Source organism: Zootoca vivipara, chromosome 11, assembly GCF_965207765.1.
Source record: "Zootoca vivipara chromosome 11, rZooViv2.hap1.1, whole genome shotgun sequence".
In the NCBI taxonomy this organism is placed as follows: Eukaryota; Metazoa; Chordata; class Lepidosauria; order Squamata; family Lacertidae; genus Zootoca; species Zootoca vivipara.
Genome location: NC_142594.1, coordinates 32679076 through 32698015, shown reverse-complemented (window position 1 = coordinate 32698015; position 18940 = coordinate 32679076). Strand labels below are relative to the sequence as shown.

General features: G+C 40.9%; 1 protein-coding gene across 3 annotated transcripts; it reads right to left on the bottom strand.

Moving 5' to 3' along the window:
• Positions 1-9165: 9165 nt before the first annotated feature.
• On the bottom strand, positions 9166-16089 carry MTERF1 (mitochondrial transcription termination factor 1). 3 transcript variants are annotated; one of them, XM_088653613.1, is made up of 4 exons: positions 16005-16045; positions 14411-14559; positions 13934-14002; positions 9166-12195 (listed from the first exon to the last, which is right to left on the bottom strand). In XM_088653613.1, exon 4 carries the CDS (start codon positions 12130-12132, stop codon positions 10975-10977), a length of 1158 nt encoding a protein of 385 aa, XP_088509739.1. In that variant the 5' UTR covers positions 12133-12195; positions 13934-14002; positions 14411-14559; positions 16005-16045; the 3' UTR covers positions 9166-10974. The 3 variants fall into 3 exon arrangements, with proteins under 3 accessions (XP_088509739.1, XP_088509737.1, XP_034986184.2); XM_088653611.1 differs by lacking the exon at positions 13934-14002; XM_035130293.3 differs by lacking the exons at positions 13934-14002; positions 14411-14559 and having other exon boundaries at positions 16005-16089.
• Positions 16090-18940: the final 2851 nt, after the last annotated feature.

Here is an 18940-nt window from a genome sequence, read left to right as displayed (position 1 = left end):
TTAAAAAATCATATAGCATCTAGGACATCATTGCTACAACTGGCAGAAACATAATTAAGCGGTTCATCAAAACCCTTTTAAGTGCTTTGTTTGGGGTGGGGTGGGAGTTTGGGGGACTACGGTGCAGGATTAGGGTTGCCAGACTCAATAGAGGACAGGACTTCTGTGCCTTTAATTGCCCTGCTCTCTTTTGAGTCTGGAAACCTTAAAGAGAAACCAGCAGATCCTTTGTTTAATTTCCAAGCAAAGGTTCTGCTGGTTTCTCTTTAAGGTTTCCAGACTCAAAAGAGAGCAAGACAATTAAAGGCACAGAAGTCCTGTCCTCTATTGAGTCTGGCAACCCTATGCAGGATTACATCCTAAATATGCTATTTTCTATAATATGCTATGACAGCAAGCACAAGGCAGGCCAACCACTGGCCGATTCATTTTCCCCAACCAGTTATCCTGAATTTTTCTCCAGTCATCCTTTCCAGTTCTTCAATATGTAACACAGATAACATCAGACACAATAAGACTATTCATTTATGTTTTGCTCAACGGGGGTGGGTGGGGTCCCAGCAAAGATGTGTGTATATAGGCTATTCCTTGAAAAAGCCATTACACATTTTTTAGTTGAAAAGAACGATTAAAGGAAAACTGGAATGGGTGGTCATATGGAAAATAATCTAGTCCTCAGTCAATATGAACACAGAGAAAAAGGGAAATGTGATATCTAAGGTGAGGGTCCTAGCCAGCCAGCCAGCTCCTTGCACACTTCAGGCCTGGTCTGCCTATATAAGGTTTCACTTGTATCTTTTGTCTGCCTGCCTCTTGGAGCTGCCCAAGGACCCCTACAATATTTGCTGGACTTGCTGCTGCTTCCCCTTCAAGCCCTATGCCCTCATAGACCTGGGCAGGGTTTTAAACCAGCTGAAATAAATGACTTCAATCCAGAAAATCTAGCAAGGGCCCAACTACTTTAGAAATCCATGTCAGCTAGACACGACTAAGGCCCAATCTGTTGTTTTCAATGGGACACAAGACTATTGATGTGGGGTTTTTTTCATGTCAGGGCAAAAAACAGCTTCAGGGTGGGTGTGATTTTCTTTGGGGCAACACGGCAACACCCTTTCACCATGCCATTGCCCTGATACAGCTGCCTTCTCTCCCTCCTTCTTTGCCTCATTCTCTTTTTTCTAACCTATCTGTAGGTTTAATCTGGTAAAAGGAAAAAAAGATACAGTGGTGCCTCGCAATACGAATTTAATTCGTTCTGTGAGTCAATTCGTTTTGCAAAAAATTCGTCTTGCGAATCCCATAGGAATGCATTGAAATTTTGTTTAAAAAATTTTGCCCATAGGAACACATTAATTGAATTTCAATGCATTCCTATAGGAAACTGAGATTCGCTAGACAAATTTTTCACAAAACGAATTCATCTTATGAGGCAACCTCTGATCACAAAACCCATTCGTCTAGCGAAAAATTCGTCTAGCAGGGCATTCGTCTAGCGAGGTACCACTGTATGTGGTTAAAATAAAAGGGATAATCCTGGATTCTTAGATTCAGGTTTGGAGCAAGTGTTCTTTGGCAAGGGAACCCCAGCAGAGATTTAAAATTACCATACAAAATATGCAGCAAAGCAGAGCATGGAACTACAGTGGTACCTCGGTTTAAGTACACAATTGGTTCCGGAAGTCTGTACTTAACCTGAAGCGTACTTAACCTGAAGCGAACTTTCCCATTGAAAGTAATGGAAAGTGGATTAATCCGTTCCAGACGGTCCACGGAGTACTTAAACTGAAGCGTACTTAACCTGAAGTGAATTTTCTCATTGGAAGTAATGGAAAGTGGATTAATCCGTTCCAGACAGGTCCGTGGAGTACTCAACCTGAAGTGTACTTAACCTGAAGTATGAGTGCAATTGGTTCTGGAAGTCCGTACTTAACCTGAAGTGTACTTAACCTGAAACGTACTTTCCCATTGAAAGTAATGGAAAGTGGATAAATCCGTTCCAGACGGGTCCGCGGAGTAAACTGAAAGTACTCAAACCGAAGCGTACTTAAACCTAGGTATGACTGTATAGGCTGTTTGACCTTTAAAATACCCCCTTCATACCCCCTTCTAAGTTTCTTCCAAAGTTCCACACTTCCCTTAGCATAGAAAAATAATGTATTTGCTAACTTTAAAATGGTTTACTTACAAGCTCTTCAAAGGACAGATTCATGTGCTTTTTCCACATAGCAGCAAGAAAAAAACAGGCAGTATAACTTAGGTTCCAAAATGGTAAATGTTTCTAAATTATTTGTATAGAAACATAAAGATGGCTCGCTTAAGCCATGCAGTCTAAGCTTGGAGCATCCAGCTTAGGCCTCCTTACTGGTAGGGTTCAAAAGGTGGAATGGGAGAACAAATTGTTAATCCTTCCTCCCAAGGTGGGGGGAATCTGTCTGCATCCTAAGGAGATGTTCTCCCATTGAGTTATAGCTTTTCCCCAAGGTAGGTGATGAACAAAATGCTTAGAGGAGAAAAGCATAGGATAATGTTCATGTTTTCAATGTTCCTAGGGCCGTTTCTTTGGACTGAACTTTCAGGGAAGGCAATTATTTAATTTTACAGCTAGCACCAAACATATGAGCTCTGGAAAGACATGTTTATTGCATCTCTGAACATTGGATTATTGTTTTGTTTCAATGCTTCTTGACACAAAATGACAATCAATTTTATCTTTAAAGTTTGCCCTACAGTGCCCTCAAAGTTATAGCATACGTTGAATACCAGCCAAGATGTTAGGAGAAGCCGTGATTCATGGAATCTGCACATTTAAATTATTAATGGAACACATAAACTGGAAAGATCTGCAAATAAACTGTTACTCTGGGAATCAAATGATTCTCTCACGACTATGAAGGAACAAGAGGGTTGAAAAATACACAGTATGTCAAAGTACCATGAGCAAAGGGACTTGGGGATTCAGGTCAGGTCACCGAGTTCAACTACTGTACAAACCATTCTTTGTCTTTTATTCTGAGTATGATTCCTGGTAGGATCCTTAACGTTTCAACAATAACACCATCTCTCTCTCTCTCTCTCTCTCTCTCTCTCTCTCTCTCTCTCACACACACACACACACACACACACACACACACACACACACACCACACCCTTGTAAGACCCTCTTTAGTAACCTATGAATGCCTTTAAATGGAAGTGATATTTCAAGGCAAGTTATTTACTGTCCAATTACAACACAGTTGTAATGTTCACAGTGCCATAGACAAAATTACAGGAATGAGAATTTAAAATGGGGTAGGATAGGAGGACCTTGCCAGCCTGCCCGCTTCCCAGTGCCGCAGTCTCCCCTCTCCCCAAATTGTAAATGCAAGGCTCTATGCAAGGACAGGGCAACTCACGCCCAGCAACTATGAGACTCAGGGCTAGCCAGTGGGGCCCAATTTGAAGCAGTAGGGTGCAACTTGAATTTGGGGGGGGGGAGGGCCCCAGTTCACAGCCAAAGTCTGCAAAATCTTATAGATATAAATAAAATCCATCTAGATTGTCCTGGTGCAGGGACCCCCTTAGGGGCTTTTCTACATGGACTGTAGAAGGAACTACCATCTTTGCCTCAGGCTGCAAAATGCCTTGGGCTGGTCCTGTGGGGCACAGGGGTAGAAACTGAACATTGGCGCGCGCACACTCTGTTGGTGTACTTGTGCTAGAACAGTGGGGCATGAATCATACGCTGTGTGTTTTGCTGGAGCTGTCCCCCTGACACTGGTGCCACCAATACTTGGATGGGCCTGGGACAGGGCAAGGCAACAGCAAAGTTAGCACCACATGGGTTCACCAAGAGGAGTGTTGCCAGGCAATCTGATCCATTTGCTGGCGCATCCACACAGCCCCCACCTCACTGCCAGCATGGCTATACGCTACCAGACACCCCACCATAACCGCAATAAATCTGGTTGCTATTTCCTGTACTTAGCACTCTTATGACCTGGCTACCAGTAAATATTTATTAATATTCATACCTGACTGCACTTTTTATTTCTGACTGGGGCTTATGCATGGTGAAGGGGATTTGTTTCCACAATACATTTCAATGAGGATAAGATAAAGGAGCTGCAATAGTATATGTGATATTTTATTGTGTAAATCCTTAGCTTCTAGTATCAATCATATCAGCTTTAAATTAAGAAGTTCCAGAGAACTGTTAAACCTGAAAATAAGCTTGCTTTTGAGGGCAAGGGAATCTTTTATCGCTCCAGTGTTCCCTCTGACATTCTGCATTTAATTTAGTGCAGATAAATGAACTTTTTGCCAAGCTGCATTTCAACAGCACAATTTTTCCTGAATTTTAGGGCAAATTATTTTGTGATAAAGTGTTTGCAGGAAGCTACATAATCACTGTGAAGGAGATCCTGATATGGTCAGGATTTATTATTAAAAGGCCAGTGTGAGACCTTTTATAGGGACATGGGTGGCGCTGTGGTCTAAACCACAGAGCCTAGGGCTTGCCACTCAGGTCAGCGGTTCGAATCCCCGTGACGGGATGAGCTCCCGTTGCTAGGTCCCTGCTCCTGCCAACCTAGCAGTTCGAAAGCACGTCAAAGTGCAAGTAGATAAATAGGTACCAGTCCGGCAGGAAGGTAAACGGTGTTTCCGTGCGCTATTCTGGTTCGCCAGAAGCTGCTTAGTCATGCTGGCCACATGACCCGGAAGCTGTCTGTGAACAAATGCCGGCTCCCTCAGCCAGTAAAGCGAGATGAGCGCCGCAACGCCAGAGTCGTCTGCGACTGGACTTAACTGTCAGAGGTCCCTTTACCTTTACCTTTCATGAGACCTTTTAAAGATGCTGAAAGGGCCCCCTTGCTTTCTGTTCTTAGTTAAAAGTGCAAGTTTGCCAATGCTGATATAACCCCTCAAAGCATGAGGCCTGGGGCAATGGCACCTATTGCTTTGCAAAATCCATCACTTTTGCTGAATGTATGCTGTCTGTTCCATTTGGAATGGTTTTGTGTGTTTCATAATTGAAATAGTTTTGCTTGTTTTTATACTTTTATATTTTATTTCTGTAACCTGCCCTGGAATCTTGTGGTGAAAGGTGGGAAAAAAAAATACTACAAATAAATAATACTTAAATGCAACTAAAATTTATTATCTAGAAGTCTGGCAGATTATAGCGAGCCAGAATAGTGATGAATGATATACTCTAAGACAAATGCCAACAGGATTCTCTATGAAAGCAAATTATGTATTTTCAAGTTCCTTTTCAAGTTCAGGAGCATCACTGAGTCAGAAGAGGAGGGAATAAACAGTCAGCCTTCTTTGAATCTTCACTTGGTCTATCTTGCTGGAAATCTGCAAAACCATCTCGCAGAGACAATGCAGAAGTCCGAAAAACTAACGGTCTGTGCAAAAGGCATGCTGCCTAATCTCCAGATACCAGATGTGCTTTCAATTCATCAAAACCATGGCAAATTGACTCTGACAAAACAACAAGTGCAGATGTGTTCTTAATCGCCCAAGACTGGCTTGTCTTCAATCATCCAGCATGGATTCTGCATGGATTCCACACTAACTTTATCTCTTCAGCAAAGACGGCAGCAGGGCATTTTTCATAGATTCAGTGTGTGTAGCTTGGGATTTGTTTACGTTCCAGTTCCTTTGATCTTCCAACTGCTCCCTGTTCCTTTACTGAATCTCCACAAATTTTCTTTACATACCTGTTTTCACTTTGGAGACTTACTGGCACGAGAAATTTCTCTGCGTGGATCTCCCTCACAGAACACATTGAGCCTGTACATTGGAACAAACAGCATCAATCAGCTGTGCAGTCCAAGTTTTAACAATTACCTTTCCCTGTTGTATATTTCCTTTTACAAAATAAGTTAATTTTACAGTTACGGTTGTTTTTACTTTATAATAATAATAACAAAACAACAGCAACAGCAACAACATTGTATTTGTATCCCGCCCTTCCCGGCCGACCTTCCCAGCTCCTGCCAACCTAGCAGTTCGAAAGCACGTCAAAATGCAAGTAGATAAATAGGAACCGCTACAGCGGGAAGGTAAACGGCGTTTCCATGTGCTGCTCTGGTTTGCCAGAAGCGGCTTTGTCATGCTGGCCACATGACCTGGAAGCTATACGCCGGCTCCCTTGGCCAATAATGCGAGATGAGCGCGCAACCCCAGAGTCGGTCACGACTGGACCTAATGGTCAGGGGTCCCTTTACCTTTACCTTCCCGGCCGAGGTCGAGCTCTGAGCGGCTAACATCATAAACACAACACAATATGCATAAAAACAACACAATATGCATAAAAACAGACTTCAATTAATTAAAATACATCTTAAAATTAATTCAGACAAGTTCAAATCTGGGCAGGTGGCAATTATCAGGTTGGAATTGAGAGTGGTTAATTCTTGCCAGAATCAACTCTTTCCACTGATCATACAAGGACCTGTGAACAGGTTGGGGGCCTCCTTCGGGCTTGTTTTATACAAAGGAAAGTAAGTCAAACTGCATCCTGCCCAAAGGCCTGGCGGAACAGCTCCGTCTTGCAGGCCCTGTGGAAAGATGTCAAATCCCTCAGGGCCCTGGTCTCTTGTGGGAGAGCGTTCCACCAGGCCGGGGCCATGGCTGAAAAGGCCCTGGCTCTAGTCAAGGCCAGTCTAATTTCCCCGGGGCCCTAAAAATTGCAGCACTGACAAAGGACATGTCGGGGACTGGCAAGATGTTGAAGAGGGTACAATGAGGGGGGGAAGGGGACTGGAGTCTGACTCAGGAGAGGGGGGCAGTGGTTTGTGGGGACCTGTACCAGCCAGGAGGCAAGAATCAGAAGTATGGGAAGCTTCAGAGCTGGTGGAAGAGGCACACCAGGCAAATGAAGGGCCGAGTGCTTCCTCACCCTCTCCTGAACCACTATCTCCCAGAACCAGGAGAGAATAGAAGAGGGTGGAGCAGAGGCAGTTTCCACAAGGGCAATGTCTCAGGCCGAGTGCATGCAGCCCGTTGGGGGAAGGTACATGAACTGGTGGAGGGGAAGTGGTCCCCTGTTGCTGCAACTGCTCCATAGTTGAATACCTGGGAATACCTGCCTAGACACAGGTGTGTGTAAGTATTCAGAGCTGTCAAAGTGGCTGTAAATGTTATCTTTGAGAATTAAGACTACAACTCCCATCAGCCCCAGCCAGGAAATTATATTATTATTATTATTATTATTATTATTATTATTATTATTAGGAAAGTTTCCTAGTTATGGAGACTGGATGTCCAGAATGGTCAAGAGAATATTTGCTTGCAGCCAAACTAAGTATGCAGAGATTTTTGAAATGCAATTTGGTTCAGAAATAGAGGAGTGATAGCGAAGTATTTTTTTTTTCCTGCTCTGCTGTGATTCGGAGGAAAGATGGGGTAGAAAAATTTCTGTGGAAAACATTCCATTTTCAGATATAAATAACTCTAATTAGCATAGGACAAGTTTCCAGAAAAAAATAGCAATTTAAAATTTTCAAGAAAACTGCCACCACTTAGGCATCACTTCTTCCAACTCTTCTCAGCCAGGAGTTGACCAAAGCGCCTGCACATCAAGCCCTTTCAGCTAACAAATATACTTCTATCTGCTGGAAGCTCTAGAAATGCAAACTTTATGAAATGTGTCAGCAGTGAATTCCATGATGTCAAAAACAAAATAGTTAGAGGGCTCTTTATACAGCTACGGCAATTCCAGCTGGTGGCAAATGTCCTTGTCTCATGACTCTTCCAAGTGATTTTTTTTCAAAAAAACCCAACATTATTTTTAAGGAACATATGGTGCACACCACAAAATAAATGTGTGTGGGTTTTTTTTTCCTAGGGGGAGGTGAAAGCCTCCAGTTGTTTGCTTATTACAAAGACTACAAAAAAAAAAGTTTTACCTTTGTTAGAGGGGGGCAACCCTGTGCAAACAACACACCCTCGAACCTTTGTTAGGCTCTAAGCTGTGTTTTGTGCTGTCTCCTTCCATCACCTCAGAAACAAACATGAATAATTAGCATACTTAAAAGAGACACCATATGCCCAGGATTCCTGCTCTTGGCTTTCAGCTTCATAGCTCCAGTTCTTAACGTTGTTCAGTCCTCTGAGGCACTAGCAATTGGATATAATCCCCTTCTGTGTGTTCCTTGTTGCCGCCAATATCTCCGCTCCCTATAGAACCTTCACAGTTCATTTCCTTCTGGCAAAAGCGGCTCACATTTATTGCTTCTGTAGCTCTGCAGTCCTTATTTAGGAACAGAGGAAAAGAAGAAACTGCCAGTCCTGGGAACATCCGCATGGAAAGCAGATGCCCTACCAGTGAACTATGGTCTTTCCTCAAAATTACAGGAAGCCTTATATGCTGCTTTTGAAAAGAAACTCTTTCAAAATGGCATGCCATAAAACACTTAAACACAGGTCTGTTTGTACTTCCCTGTTTAGTGTGCCCTTGGTGGCACATTCAGGTTTGCCTGATGTTTGAAATGGTCCAAGAGCAGCAGTCTAAGAGCTGTAACAAAGTAGTATTAGTCTAGAACTATCCAATGCGTACAATAGTCCTGTGGTTGCACTTCCATGCAGAGGGCAGGAAAAGTGGGCAGTCATGTGCTCCCTAACAGCTCAACATAAAAGGTTGCAATGACCTGGGAGTAAGCCCTACTGAACACTTGCTCACTTCTGAATTAAGAATCAATAGATTTGTGCTGGGTTCAGCTATAACACAAAACCATTTGTTTAGCTAACCACACTTTGTTTTAATGTCTGACCCGCCCCTCCACCCCACCCCCCGAGCCAGCACAGAAATTGTGGTTTGATGGGGACAAAATAGGAACAGAAACCACAGCTTGAAGAAGTGTCTGAAGATACAAGTGTCTTGTATCAGATACAAGTGTCTTGTATCAGATACAAGTGTCTTGTATCTGAAGAAGTGTGCATGCACACGAAAGCTCATACCAAACTTAGTTGCTCTCTAAGGTGGTACTGGAAGGATATTTTAAAATTTTGTTTCGACAGCTTGAAGCTGTTTTACATAACACTGTACCAAATGAGGTTTGCCATTTTGTCTGAACTCACAGGCCACTGCAAATCCAAGATAGGTCCTTTGTACCATGGAGGTGGGAGTCAACTTACGAAGCAAAGTGCTGGACAGATAGAAAACAAAAGATATACGACTCCAAACCATAGTTTTCCTGTTGTATGTCTATAACTTATATTAGTACAAACCATGGGTTTAGGGTACAGCTCAACCCATCCAAGGAACTTTCTACACATAAATTGTCTTCTAAGAAACTGAATTACAAGTTGTTGTCTTTTTTTATAAAAAAATACTATTGTGAATACATAAATGTATTTAAAATACTAATACACATTACTTTGCAGATCCCATAATTATCACACAACAATCACTAAGTCAACATTTACGTCACTCAAGAATTTGACTTGCCATCTCCTTTGAAGTCCTCTAAATGTAGAATCCATGTTTTACAGATTAAGTTAAAAAAAACAACTTCACATGACAAATTTCTCATAAGCAGGCAACTCCCCTGCAGAGAAAGAAAACTATGTACATTTTTTTCTAAGGAAAAAACAGTATGAGGACCTCTCTAAGGATTCCAGGGGAGAAGAGTATCTAAGATTAGCTCACTGTGATTTGTCTGATGCATCCTGTTTCAAACAAACTTCTGTTTCTTCAAGGATACAATATGAGTTCTAATCATCCACAGGAACATAATTGCTTAGAATTTATAGTCAAAAGGGTTGTTTTAAAAAAGCTTAATAGATTATTTTTACCACTAATGGCCAACACAAATTATTCCTGACTGTTTTTACAGCATGGTGCATACTTCATACATACCCGTAATTAGTAGCAGTAAATTGTAGGGTGAATTATTCCCCAAAGACTTCTATCCTTTCATCTTGTGGATGTTTTAACCACAAGAGAGCTTGCCCTTTCTAGCTGTCAATTAGTCGTATATATTTTTCCACTTGACTGCTATTGCCACCATATATCATCTTCATTTTAACGTCCATAGTAACTGTCAAAAGAAGTTCTGGGTTCAACTGATAAAATTCTTCATGGAAATTTCAGTTAATGGGTGGGCTGAATGTAAAGTTGTTTTTTTTTTAAAAAAATATTTAATTAAATCATGCTCCTCCCTTATAAATTACGTTCCCTCCAAAGACTCTTTTTATTGTCCCATTGATTTATTATTTTAATTCACTCTAAATACCAAAAAGAAAATAGCTGCTATTCTGCCTACCATGTTTCAGTTTCAGTTTTGTTATGTATAAAAAATTACAGTTCCTTAAGTGGCCATCAAAGGCAAGGGGGGTGGGGGGGTGGAATTACACAGAAAAGCAACATTCATTTTAAGTTTAACCTGAGCCAAGAAATACATAGGCAACTTAATACAATGCTCCGTTTAAAAGAGCAGGAAAGAGGCACAAGAAATAGGAAAACATACATTCAGCAAATACAAGAAGTAATGCTTCATTGCTACTGCATCATTTCAGCTATCAGGTTAGAAGGCTCCATCTTTAAATAAATCAATGTAGAAATGTAGCATATCAGGGAGGATATGTAAAGATATTCCTAGATTTGAAGCACATCCATTCACCAGATCCTATTAAAACCAACACTTTTGAAATTTTAGAATAGCCACGAATAGTTATTAATTCAAAAAAAGTACAGCAAGGCTAAATGATTTTTAACCTCAGTGCCATTTATTTATTTCTTCCGTAAGTTTTCCTTTCCGTTTCTTTGGTCACATCAGGCAATTAAAAAATAAAAAATATTTATTATGTACTTTGTACAGGCAGCAACCATTTTGCACCCGGGTGCACCGGGTGCAATTTCTCCCCCCCCCCACGGGATGGTGGAGCATGCATAAGCCCATTCGCCTCCATTACCACCCCTCCCCACGCCCGTTTGCCCTCTTCTGGGTCAAAAAAGACCCATGCATTGGTGGTCGCACATCAATTAGAGCCGTGCAAACTTGTTGCTGCCTGTAACTTTTCCAATTTTGCTTCAAATCGTTGTTTACTTAACGCAAGAATTCCAATCCCATGGATTTGAAAGTTATAGCCTAGCTTTCCCAGCTCATCAATACGATTACTTATAGTTTTGATGCTTTTGTCCAGAACTAGAGGACTTTTCAGTATTAGATTAATGTTAATATTTGCCTGCAAGAGGCAATCTATTTTATCATTCAGGTTCTGTGGAGAAAGGTATAGAATGCGAATGTGCTTAAGGACAAACATATCTGCCTCTATTTCAGAGCACCCATGAGACAACAGTTTCTCTTTCACGTTTGCAAGTGTCTTTTTTAGGTATTCATTAGAGAGATCCAGAACATCACCTCCTTGCCCATGCAACAGCGTTAGAAATTCCTCATTGCTCAGACTTAAAGATGACTGCAAAAACTGAACGTTTGCTTTCACTTGCTTGCTGCTCCGTAAGAGGATAAAGACATTTTTAGAAATTATCTGTTTTACAAAGTCATCTGGCTTTTCTCCACCTAGATCTGAATAGATGTCATTCAAGAGGCTTATCATTTGTTTATTGAGCTCTATACTGTTAGAAAACACCCTTGGAACTCTGGTCAGCATGTTGCAAAGATCCTTAGAAGTCAGTCCAATAGAACGAAATAAGGTAATGTTCTTCTGCATGTTTTCATTATTCCCAGAACGGAAAAAGGATTCAGGGGAACGTTTCAGGATTGTTACAATTTCCATGTCGGTCATCAAAATGCTTCGCCAGATTTCCCAGCGTTCTTTGAGAGACTGGTGTGAGCGAGTGATGGCACGTGGATAACGTGAGATTATACTGGCAATGGCTTCTCTGTTAGCCCCTTTTCCTTGCAAAAAAATCTTCAGGCCATCTTCATTGGTGATCTGCCTCTTGAGAACACCAGGCTGTCGTTTTCTTACCATTTTGACATCCACGCCCATACCAGCCAGATTTTTCACTAAAATGTTGTTCTCCTTGTCCAATTCATCACTGGAGCTATCAATCTTAAGGCAAAGAAACCTAGCGGAATCCCCTCTGAATATAATGTCTGTAGACAACTTGATAAGCCAAGGTAAATTCATGTTGAAAAGCAGTTTATTTTTCATGTTCACCAGCCCTCTCATTGCGATGCTAACCAGGCACTACAAATCTCTGAATAAAAATTGTACTTCCAGTCAGTCCAGGATCTTCAAGTAAGAGACAAGGAGAGAGAATTATAATAAACTGTAAGGAAGCATTCATGAACAACCTATTCATAACTTATTTGTTTAACACATTTTTAAATATTCATATTCATTGTGAGAATGAATTAAATGTTAGCAACCCCCTTCTAGTTGGGTTATTATTTTTTGTGTGGGAAATTCCACCCATCAGTTTGCATTTCTTAGTACAAATAGTATTGATCTGATGTGTAGAGATCTCTCCTATTCTGATCAATTCAAGAGGGTTCTAGGTGGTTTTCTTTCTATGTGAAAGAAACAGGAAGGTTTTTGTTTGGGTTATATTCCTTCTGGGAAGCTGAGTACAGCTGGTTTAAACTGGTTCTGTTATCTTTCTGACAATGTCATGCTGACTATATTAGTAATACCAGGAGGAGCCTGGGTCTCACTCACTTTCTCTTTCTTTCCCTTTGTTCTGGTGTATGCTATAGTGTTAAGGTTTAGTCTTATTATAAGTTTGTAAGTTTTATTGTGAGTGCTGCAACTGGATTTTTTAATGGACTGTGCCAATCCTGAGTATGTATTGGATTTGTGACCATTATGCTCATTTGCCTTCAGTAGCAGGTAAAGCTCTGCTGGATGAAGTATAATTGCCTGTGGTCTATTTTTTGGAATCGCTGCTACGTGTTTATAGAATCATAGAGTTGGAAGAGACCACAAGGGCCATCCAGTCCAACCCCCTGCCAAGCAGGAAACACCATCAAAGCATTCTTTTTTCCTCCCCAGTGGAAGAAGCTTGGGGGAGTCGTAGGTGGGAGATAGCAACCTGAGCGAGAGCCAGATTGCTATCTAGGAGAGTACATCTCCGGATAGATAGATGCTACACAGTTCAGCCTGTGTCTCCTGGTAATTTTGCAGTACATTTTAGTAGAGTGAATAAAGTCTTAGCGGTTTGATGATGGAGAGGGAAAAACTGAAAAGAATGGGTGGGTGGAGCATGTATACATGCATATTGGTGGATGGGTTGAAGGTGTGGGAATTAGAAAGGGATGAGTACTGGGTGTTGTATGATTTGTGTTTATGTAGTTTGAGTGATTTGGGAAATTAGTTGGGAGTACAGTGGTACCTCGACTTACGAATAACTCAACGTACGAATGTTTCGAGTTACGAACGGAGCTCCGTCCGCCATTTTGGATGCGGTTTAGATAGGATTTTTTCAACTTACGATTTTTATTTTCCCCCATTGGCTTCTACTTACGATTTTTTCGACTTATGAAGGTCCGTTCAGAACAGATTAAATTCATAAGTCGAGGGACCACTGTAGTTGGGTGTGAATATAGTTGGGTGTGAATAATATGTGAATGCTGAATATTGTAAGTGAGGATGTGCTTTAGCAAGAGGCTGAGGGAAGACGGAAGGGAATGGTACTCCTATCAAGGTAGTTATGGGGAAGTGGATGTGGTTGGAATTGGGTGAGGTCCAGATGGCTGCGCACTGTACCTCTTTCCAACCTTCCATCCACCTTAAAGCAATTTAGTGTCCTGGCTACTGAGTAAGTTCTCTGACTCTTAAGACGTTTTCAAACTATGCTACTCTGTTTTTGCTTTTGAAGGACTTTTATCCAGTGTTGTAACTTTTTCAGTTTCATTATTTGTATATTTGTGTGCATATATATTTTATCCTTTCTGTAAACCGCTTAGAGCCTGGTCTCGTATTAAGCATTATATAAATTTATGAAATAACAACAACTTCAGAATAATTATACCTGTCTTGGAGATAAATACTAGCCACACCATTTTTTTCTTACTAGCCTTCTAGTATTTGTGCAAAGGTTCTGGAGGTGAAATAAACAGCAAATTGCATTCAGAGAATTACAAACAGAGAATTGTATTCTTAATGCACAGGAACCAGACTAAGGGTGCAGTTCTAACCCCATTACTAATGGGAATTCTCAGTAAAATGGTTCAGATTTAAGTGTATATAAAATTTCAGCCATAGAATACTGTAATAAACATTAGTTGTGTTAAGAGTAAACCCACTGAAAACAATGGACTTAAGTAACAAAGGGCCTACTCTCTGAGTATGATTCCGTTAGCATATGAGATACTTTTAAAGAGAAGTTAAAAAGACAAGCAGTTCCCCCTTTCTTTTGCATCCTCCCAAAATGCTCTGCTGTAGTTCACTGCAGATGCACAATTCACACCAGCAAAGAGGAGCCACAGAATAATACATGTGTACGTACCCACACATTTGGATGCTGGGAAAGGCTCTAGCCAACCAACTGCACGGTGTCCTGACTGCTTGTCCCAATTACATAGAGTGTACATAGCACTCTCTGTTCATAACCAGGAGCTCACATGTTGGGCTTTGTTTTCACATAAAACTTGCTTGCTGGAAGGAGGGTAAAATAAATGATGTTGTGGGTGAGACTAAGTGCATAGCCCTGATCCTCACCCTACAGTATTAATTCTGTGGTGGCCATATCAATAGAGTGGTTTTTTTGTAAAAATGTTATGCACTTTACAAAAAGTGGCTACCAGAAAGGAATGTTTTGTTGTGTTCTAAATTGTTGTGTTCTAAATTGTTGGCATTGCATGTTTTTATATTATGATACCACATTATACCGTAAATGGACTATGTTACCAGTAATGAATAAGTTTAATTAATACTACTACTAATAATAATTGGCACTTTAAGTGCAAGACAAACAATATTCAGATACACTGAAATAAATTCATTAAATTGGGGCTTAGTGGTGCTTTGGCACAAAAGGTCATGACTCCCTGCATGTGGAAACAGGGCTACGAAAGATTGGCCGTGACTCTGGAGACGCTCTGCTGAATACTGTACTGAGCTACTGGTAAATGACCAAAGGTCTGACTCTGTATGACAGCTTCCTACGTTCCTAAACCGTTTCCACTGAGGGAATGCATCATTCCCAAACACTGGATCTTCACCTCATTTACAGCCAAATAAAAAAATTCCTTCAGTAGCACCTTAAAGACCAACTAAGTTTTTATTTTGGTATGAGCCAGGTTCTGTACATGAGCGTGGCCGGGGATTGGGGGGGGGGGGTGAGGGACAGGGGAGGCAGCCCCGTCAATCAAGTAAATAATAACATTTAACTGACCGACTGCATAGCAGTTAACTCAGTTTCTCCCCACCCCAACATAATACCTGCCCTCCCCTACAATAAATCCTGGCTACGCCCATGGATCTGTATACGTTAACTCCGAAATAAGACCCGGGTTTACTGTATTCGGTTACAATTTACAAAGAGGCAACCGCAGATTTGGGGCGGCGCGGGTGATGCCGCGGGCGTGCACAGATATCTTCCCTCCAAAAAAAAAAGCTTGCCTCTCACCCCATTGCTGAGACCCTGGGGTGACCTGTAAGAAAGGCATTTTTTCCACATACAAACGGAAAAATGGGGGGTTTCACTTCTGAGTAGACATGAATGTGCAGGACTGCGCTGTCGCGGCGAAATCGGAAACAGGAAAACAAGCCTGAGCCCTAGGTTTGCATTGCTTAATGAAATATCAGCTCCCTCGAAATCAACAGCATTTTAATTCCTAGAGAAGATACGGCACGGATGGGAGTTTTAACTTCCTTCAGAAATCTAGCATAGATCCACACCACTGAAATACACATTGCCCCTCCTTTTCTCTTCTTCCCCTCTGCCACCGCCTTCCCTATTTACTAGCCTCAGCTTTACTAGCCTTGAGCCGCTAAAATCTTGCTTCCACAAATTTAAGCTTCGTGTTCTATGTCTGAGAAACTTTTAAAGGCGTTGCAGACAACGCGCAAGAGTGGGTGGCAGAATTAATGTTGCTCACCGTCAGCATTTGTGCGCTTCCTTCCTTGGGGAGGCGTGGAAATTTGCAAACGGAATAAGCAGAAAGCGCCAAAGAGCACGCGCGTGCAAGAGGGGAAAAGCGCGATGGGTGTTTTACATGACTTTTTTTAGTGCTGCCACCTAGCAGAGAGGCCTAGGCCTGCCTTCCTTTTGCCGAAAAAGCGAACTACCAGGAGATGGCGGTATTAGATCAGATCCCCGCGTTCTTTGTTTCACGGTGTTCTCACGTTGCCGCAGGAAAAAGTAGTGACAAATCAACACGTTCCTTTCTAATTTGTCATTAGAATCTGTTGATAATCTCGGCCTTTGCCTTTTGGGGCAAAGGAGCTGCTGCTGCTCTTTAAATTTGTCGATTGATTGATTGATTAATCTGTTCTATGCAATGGAATGTATATTGGTCTCCCCAGGCCCACACAGCAGCTTGTTTTAAAATATGAGATGTTTGGCTATTGCAGGGAAACTCAGCAGGTTATGTATGAATTTGGAGAGGTGGGCATGCTGGCATCACTACTGCCTCAATTCAGTGAGTTTTAAAATTCAGTGAGTCAGTTCCATTATGATGTGTGTATGTTTGAGCTCAGAGGCAGAATTATCATTGTGGGAAAATTTGATTGGACAGAACTCAAGTCCAGCTCTTTAGTTGTCTGCTGTATGTAGAGGAAGTTTTTGTACACAACAGCATACAGTCAGTTGGGACTTGGTTAGGTCACAAGTTTACCACTGCAAGGTCCAAGACTGGATAATTAAGCAGATAAGGAAGTTTGGTATTGTCATCCTGGCTATCCACCAGATCTTTTTTTCAGAAATTTATGTGGCAAGTTTTGAACAAGACAGAATATTGTGGAATCCAACAGAGAATGGGGAAAGGATTTGATTAGCAATCAGTTGCTCTCGGGAACATTACTGAAAGGAAGAAGCAGAACCACATCGCCTGGCTGTTACCCTGCAATTCCTGCTGTCAATTCGCCAACATGTGATAGTCCACAATATCAAATATAGATAAAAGATCTGATAGGATGAATAGCATACTGTGCTCCATATCAGTTTCTATGCATGGATTATTCATAAGGGTTACAGGCACATATTCACAATAGCATATTCAATTTTGAAGCAATAATTGCACGGGAGGTGTCAAATAAACATCCTTAAAATGCTACAGGATGTAATGAAGCATTGCTGTCTTGTCAAGACAATCAATAGTGTTTAGTATTTTTGTTTATTTTTTTCCTGTTGCATGAAGCATTGACTCCATATGAGGCTTTAGTTGTTCCTGCAAGAAATACATTCAACAGCAAGATGATCCAGACTAATTTTCGGATTTTAGCCCTTTCCCCTACTCACCCATCCCTGAAGCCTCAGCATGGCTAACAACTAGAAGCAGCTAATAATGCAACTGTTAGCATTTTAATCAATAAAAAGCCAGCACTAAATAACCACAGTCATCCCTAGGCAAATAATCCTTACTCAGACATAAATATCACCTGCTTCTGTTTTCTTTGTATAAGATATTCAGACTGCTTTTTCAGGCCTTCAGAGAATATTCAAAGATGAGGAGTAACCAGAGGGGCAAGAGATAGACTTGGGCAATTGGACCCTTAGATTTGTTTTTCTTGGTCATCATTCACATGCTGCAAGATAAACAGCTTTGAAAGCCGGGGTTTAGTTTCAAAAGTGTTTGTGATATGGCATGGGGGTCAAAGGGAAAAAGTAAAAAATGTGACTGAGCTAATGCATAGCCCTTGCATGAGCCTAAGCTTCTCTGTTGATCCAGGCCAAAATTCCAAACTACCCTTGATAACAGAGCCATATATATTACTGAATATCTTATGTTTAATGTTTTGTACATGATTGGAAATATATCAGCTAGGGAAGCAGGGTCAGCTAATTAATTACCAACTGCAGCCTTTCTTCAAGTGTATATCGTCTTTGATATATTACACTTGCAAAATAAATAATTCATCTCACAAACTTTCTCAGTTGTAGGAAGCCTTAATCTTCTTTCCAGTTAAAGTGCTGGTACCAGCTGAACAGCAAAACTACAGCATTATTGAATGTTTAATTAAAAGATAAGGCATAATCAAATATGTCCAAAAAAAGATATGTAGAGCTTACGATCTGTCAAACTATAAGCTGCACGACTCTAGGATCCAGGGCACAAAGGGACTTTTCTTCAGGGGGTATGTATTATTGCAATATTACAAGACACCTATGCTTCATGCTTTATTTATAAGTGATTATCTTGATCTCTTTACAACAGGAGAGTGATGTGATGATATGTTGGTTGCTTGGGAAACAAGACAGTGTGTGAATTGTGCATGCATGTATATAGAAGGCATTATAAATGTTTATATGTGGTTATCAGTGCATGTAGCATACATGTGAGTGTACATTTATTTGTATGAATTTTTCAGTGAGTTTCTCATTTACTTGTCATCTGATACATATTGGAGCATCTTGTAAATAAAAGGTTCCTTAGAATAATACTAGTTTTGATTTACAGAGCAATATAAAATGTTCAATGACAATCAAATAACCAGAAGACAAGAGCACAGTTTCCCTTGTATCACATGAGCTGCCTAATATTCAGAGGTGTAATAATGTTTTAAAGGGCCTTCCCCAAACAATCATGTTATGTTTTTAATCTGAATAGTGCATTCAGAAAGATAGTGGAATCAGAATACACAGATAAAACCAAGAAAGATAGTAGAATCAGAATACACAGATAAAACCAAGTACTAACTATTCAAGACCTCAGTCTTGATTATTTTTCGTACTTTCTTCTCCATTTTCTACTTTCTTTCTTCAAAGCACCCTTTTCTGAGATTAAACGTGAACAATTTTGTCTCATTTCATTAAAATCTCAGTCTCCCCTCCTAGCCATTTAGTTCTTGTTCCCAATCTATAAGGTCTTTTTGT

Bases quoted from the DNA above. Each gene is read 5' to 3' on its own strand.
- MTERF1 (XM_035130293.3), bottom strand. From the start codon at position 12,132: ATGAGAGGGCTGGTGAACATGAAAAATAAACTGCTTTTCAACATGAAT.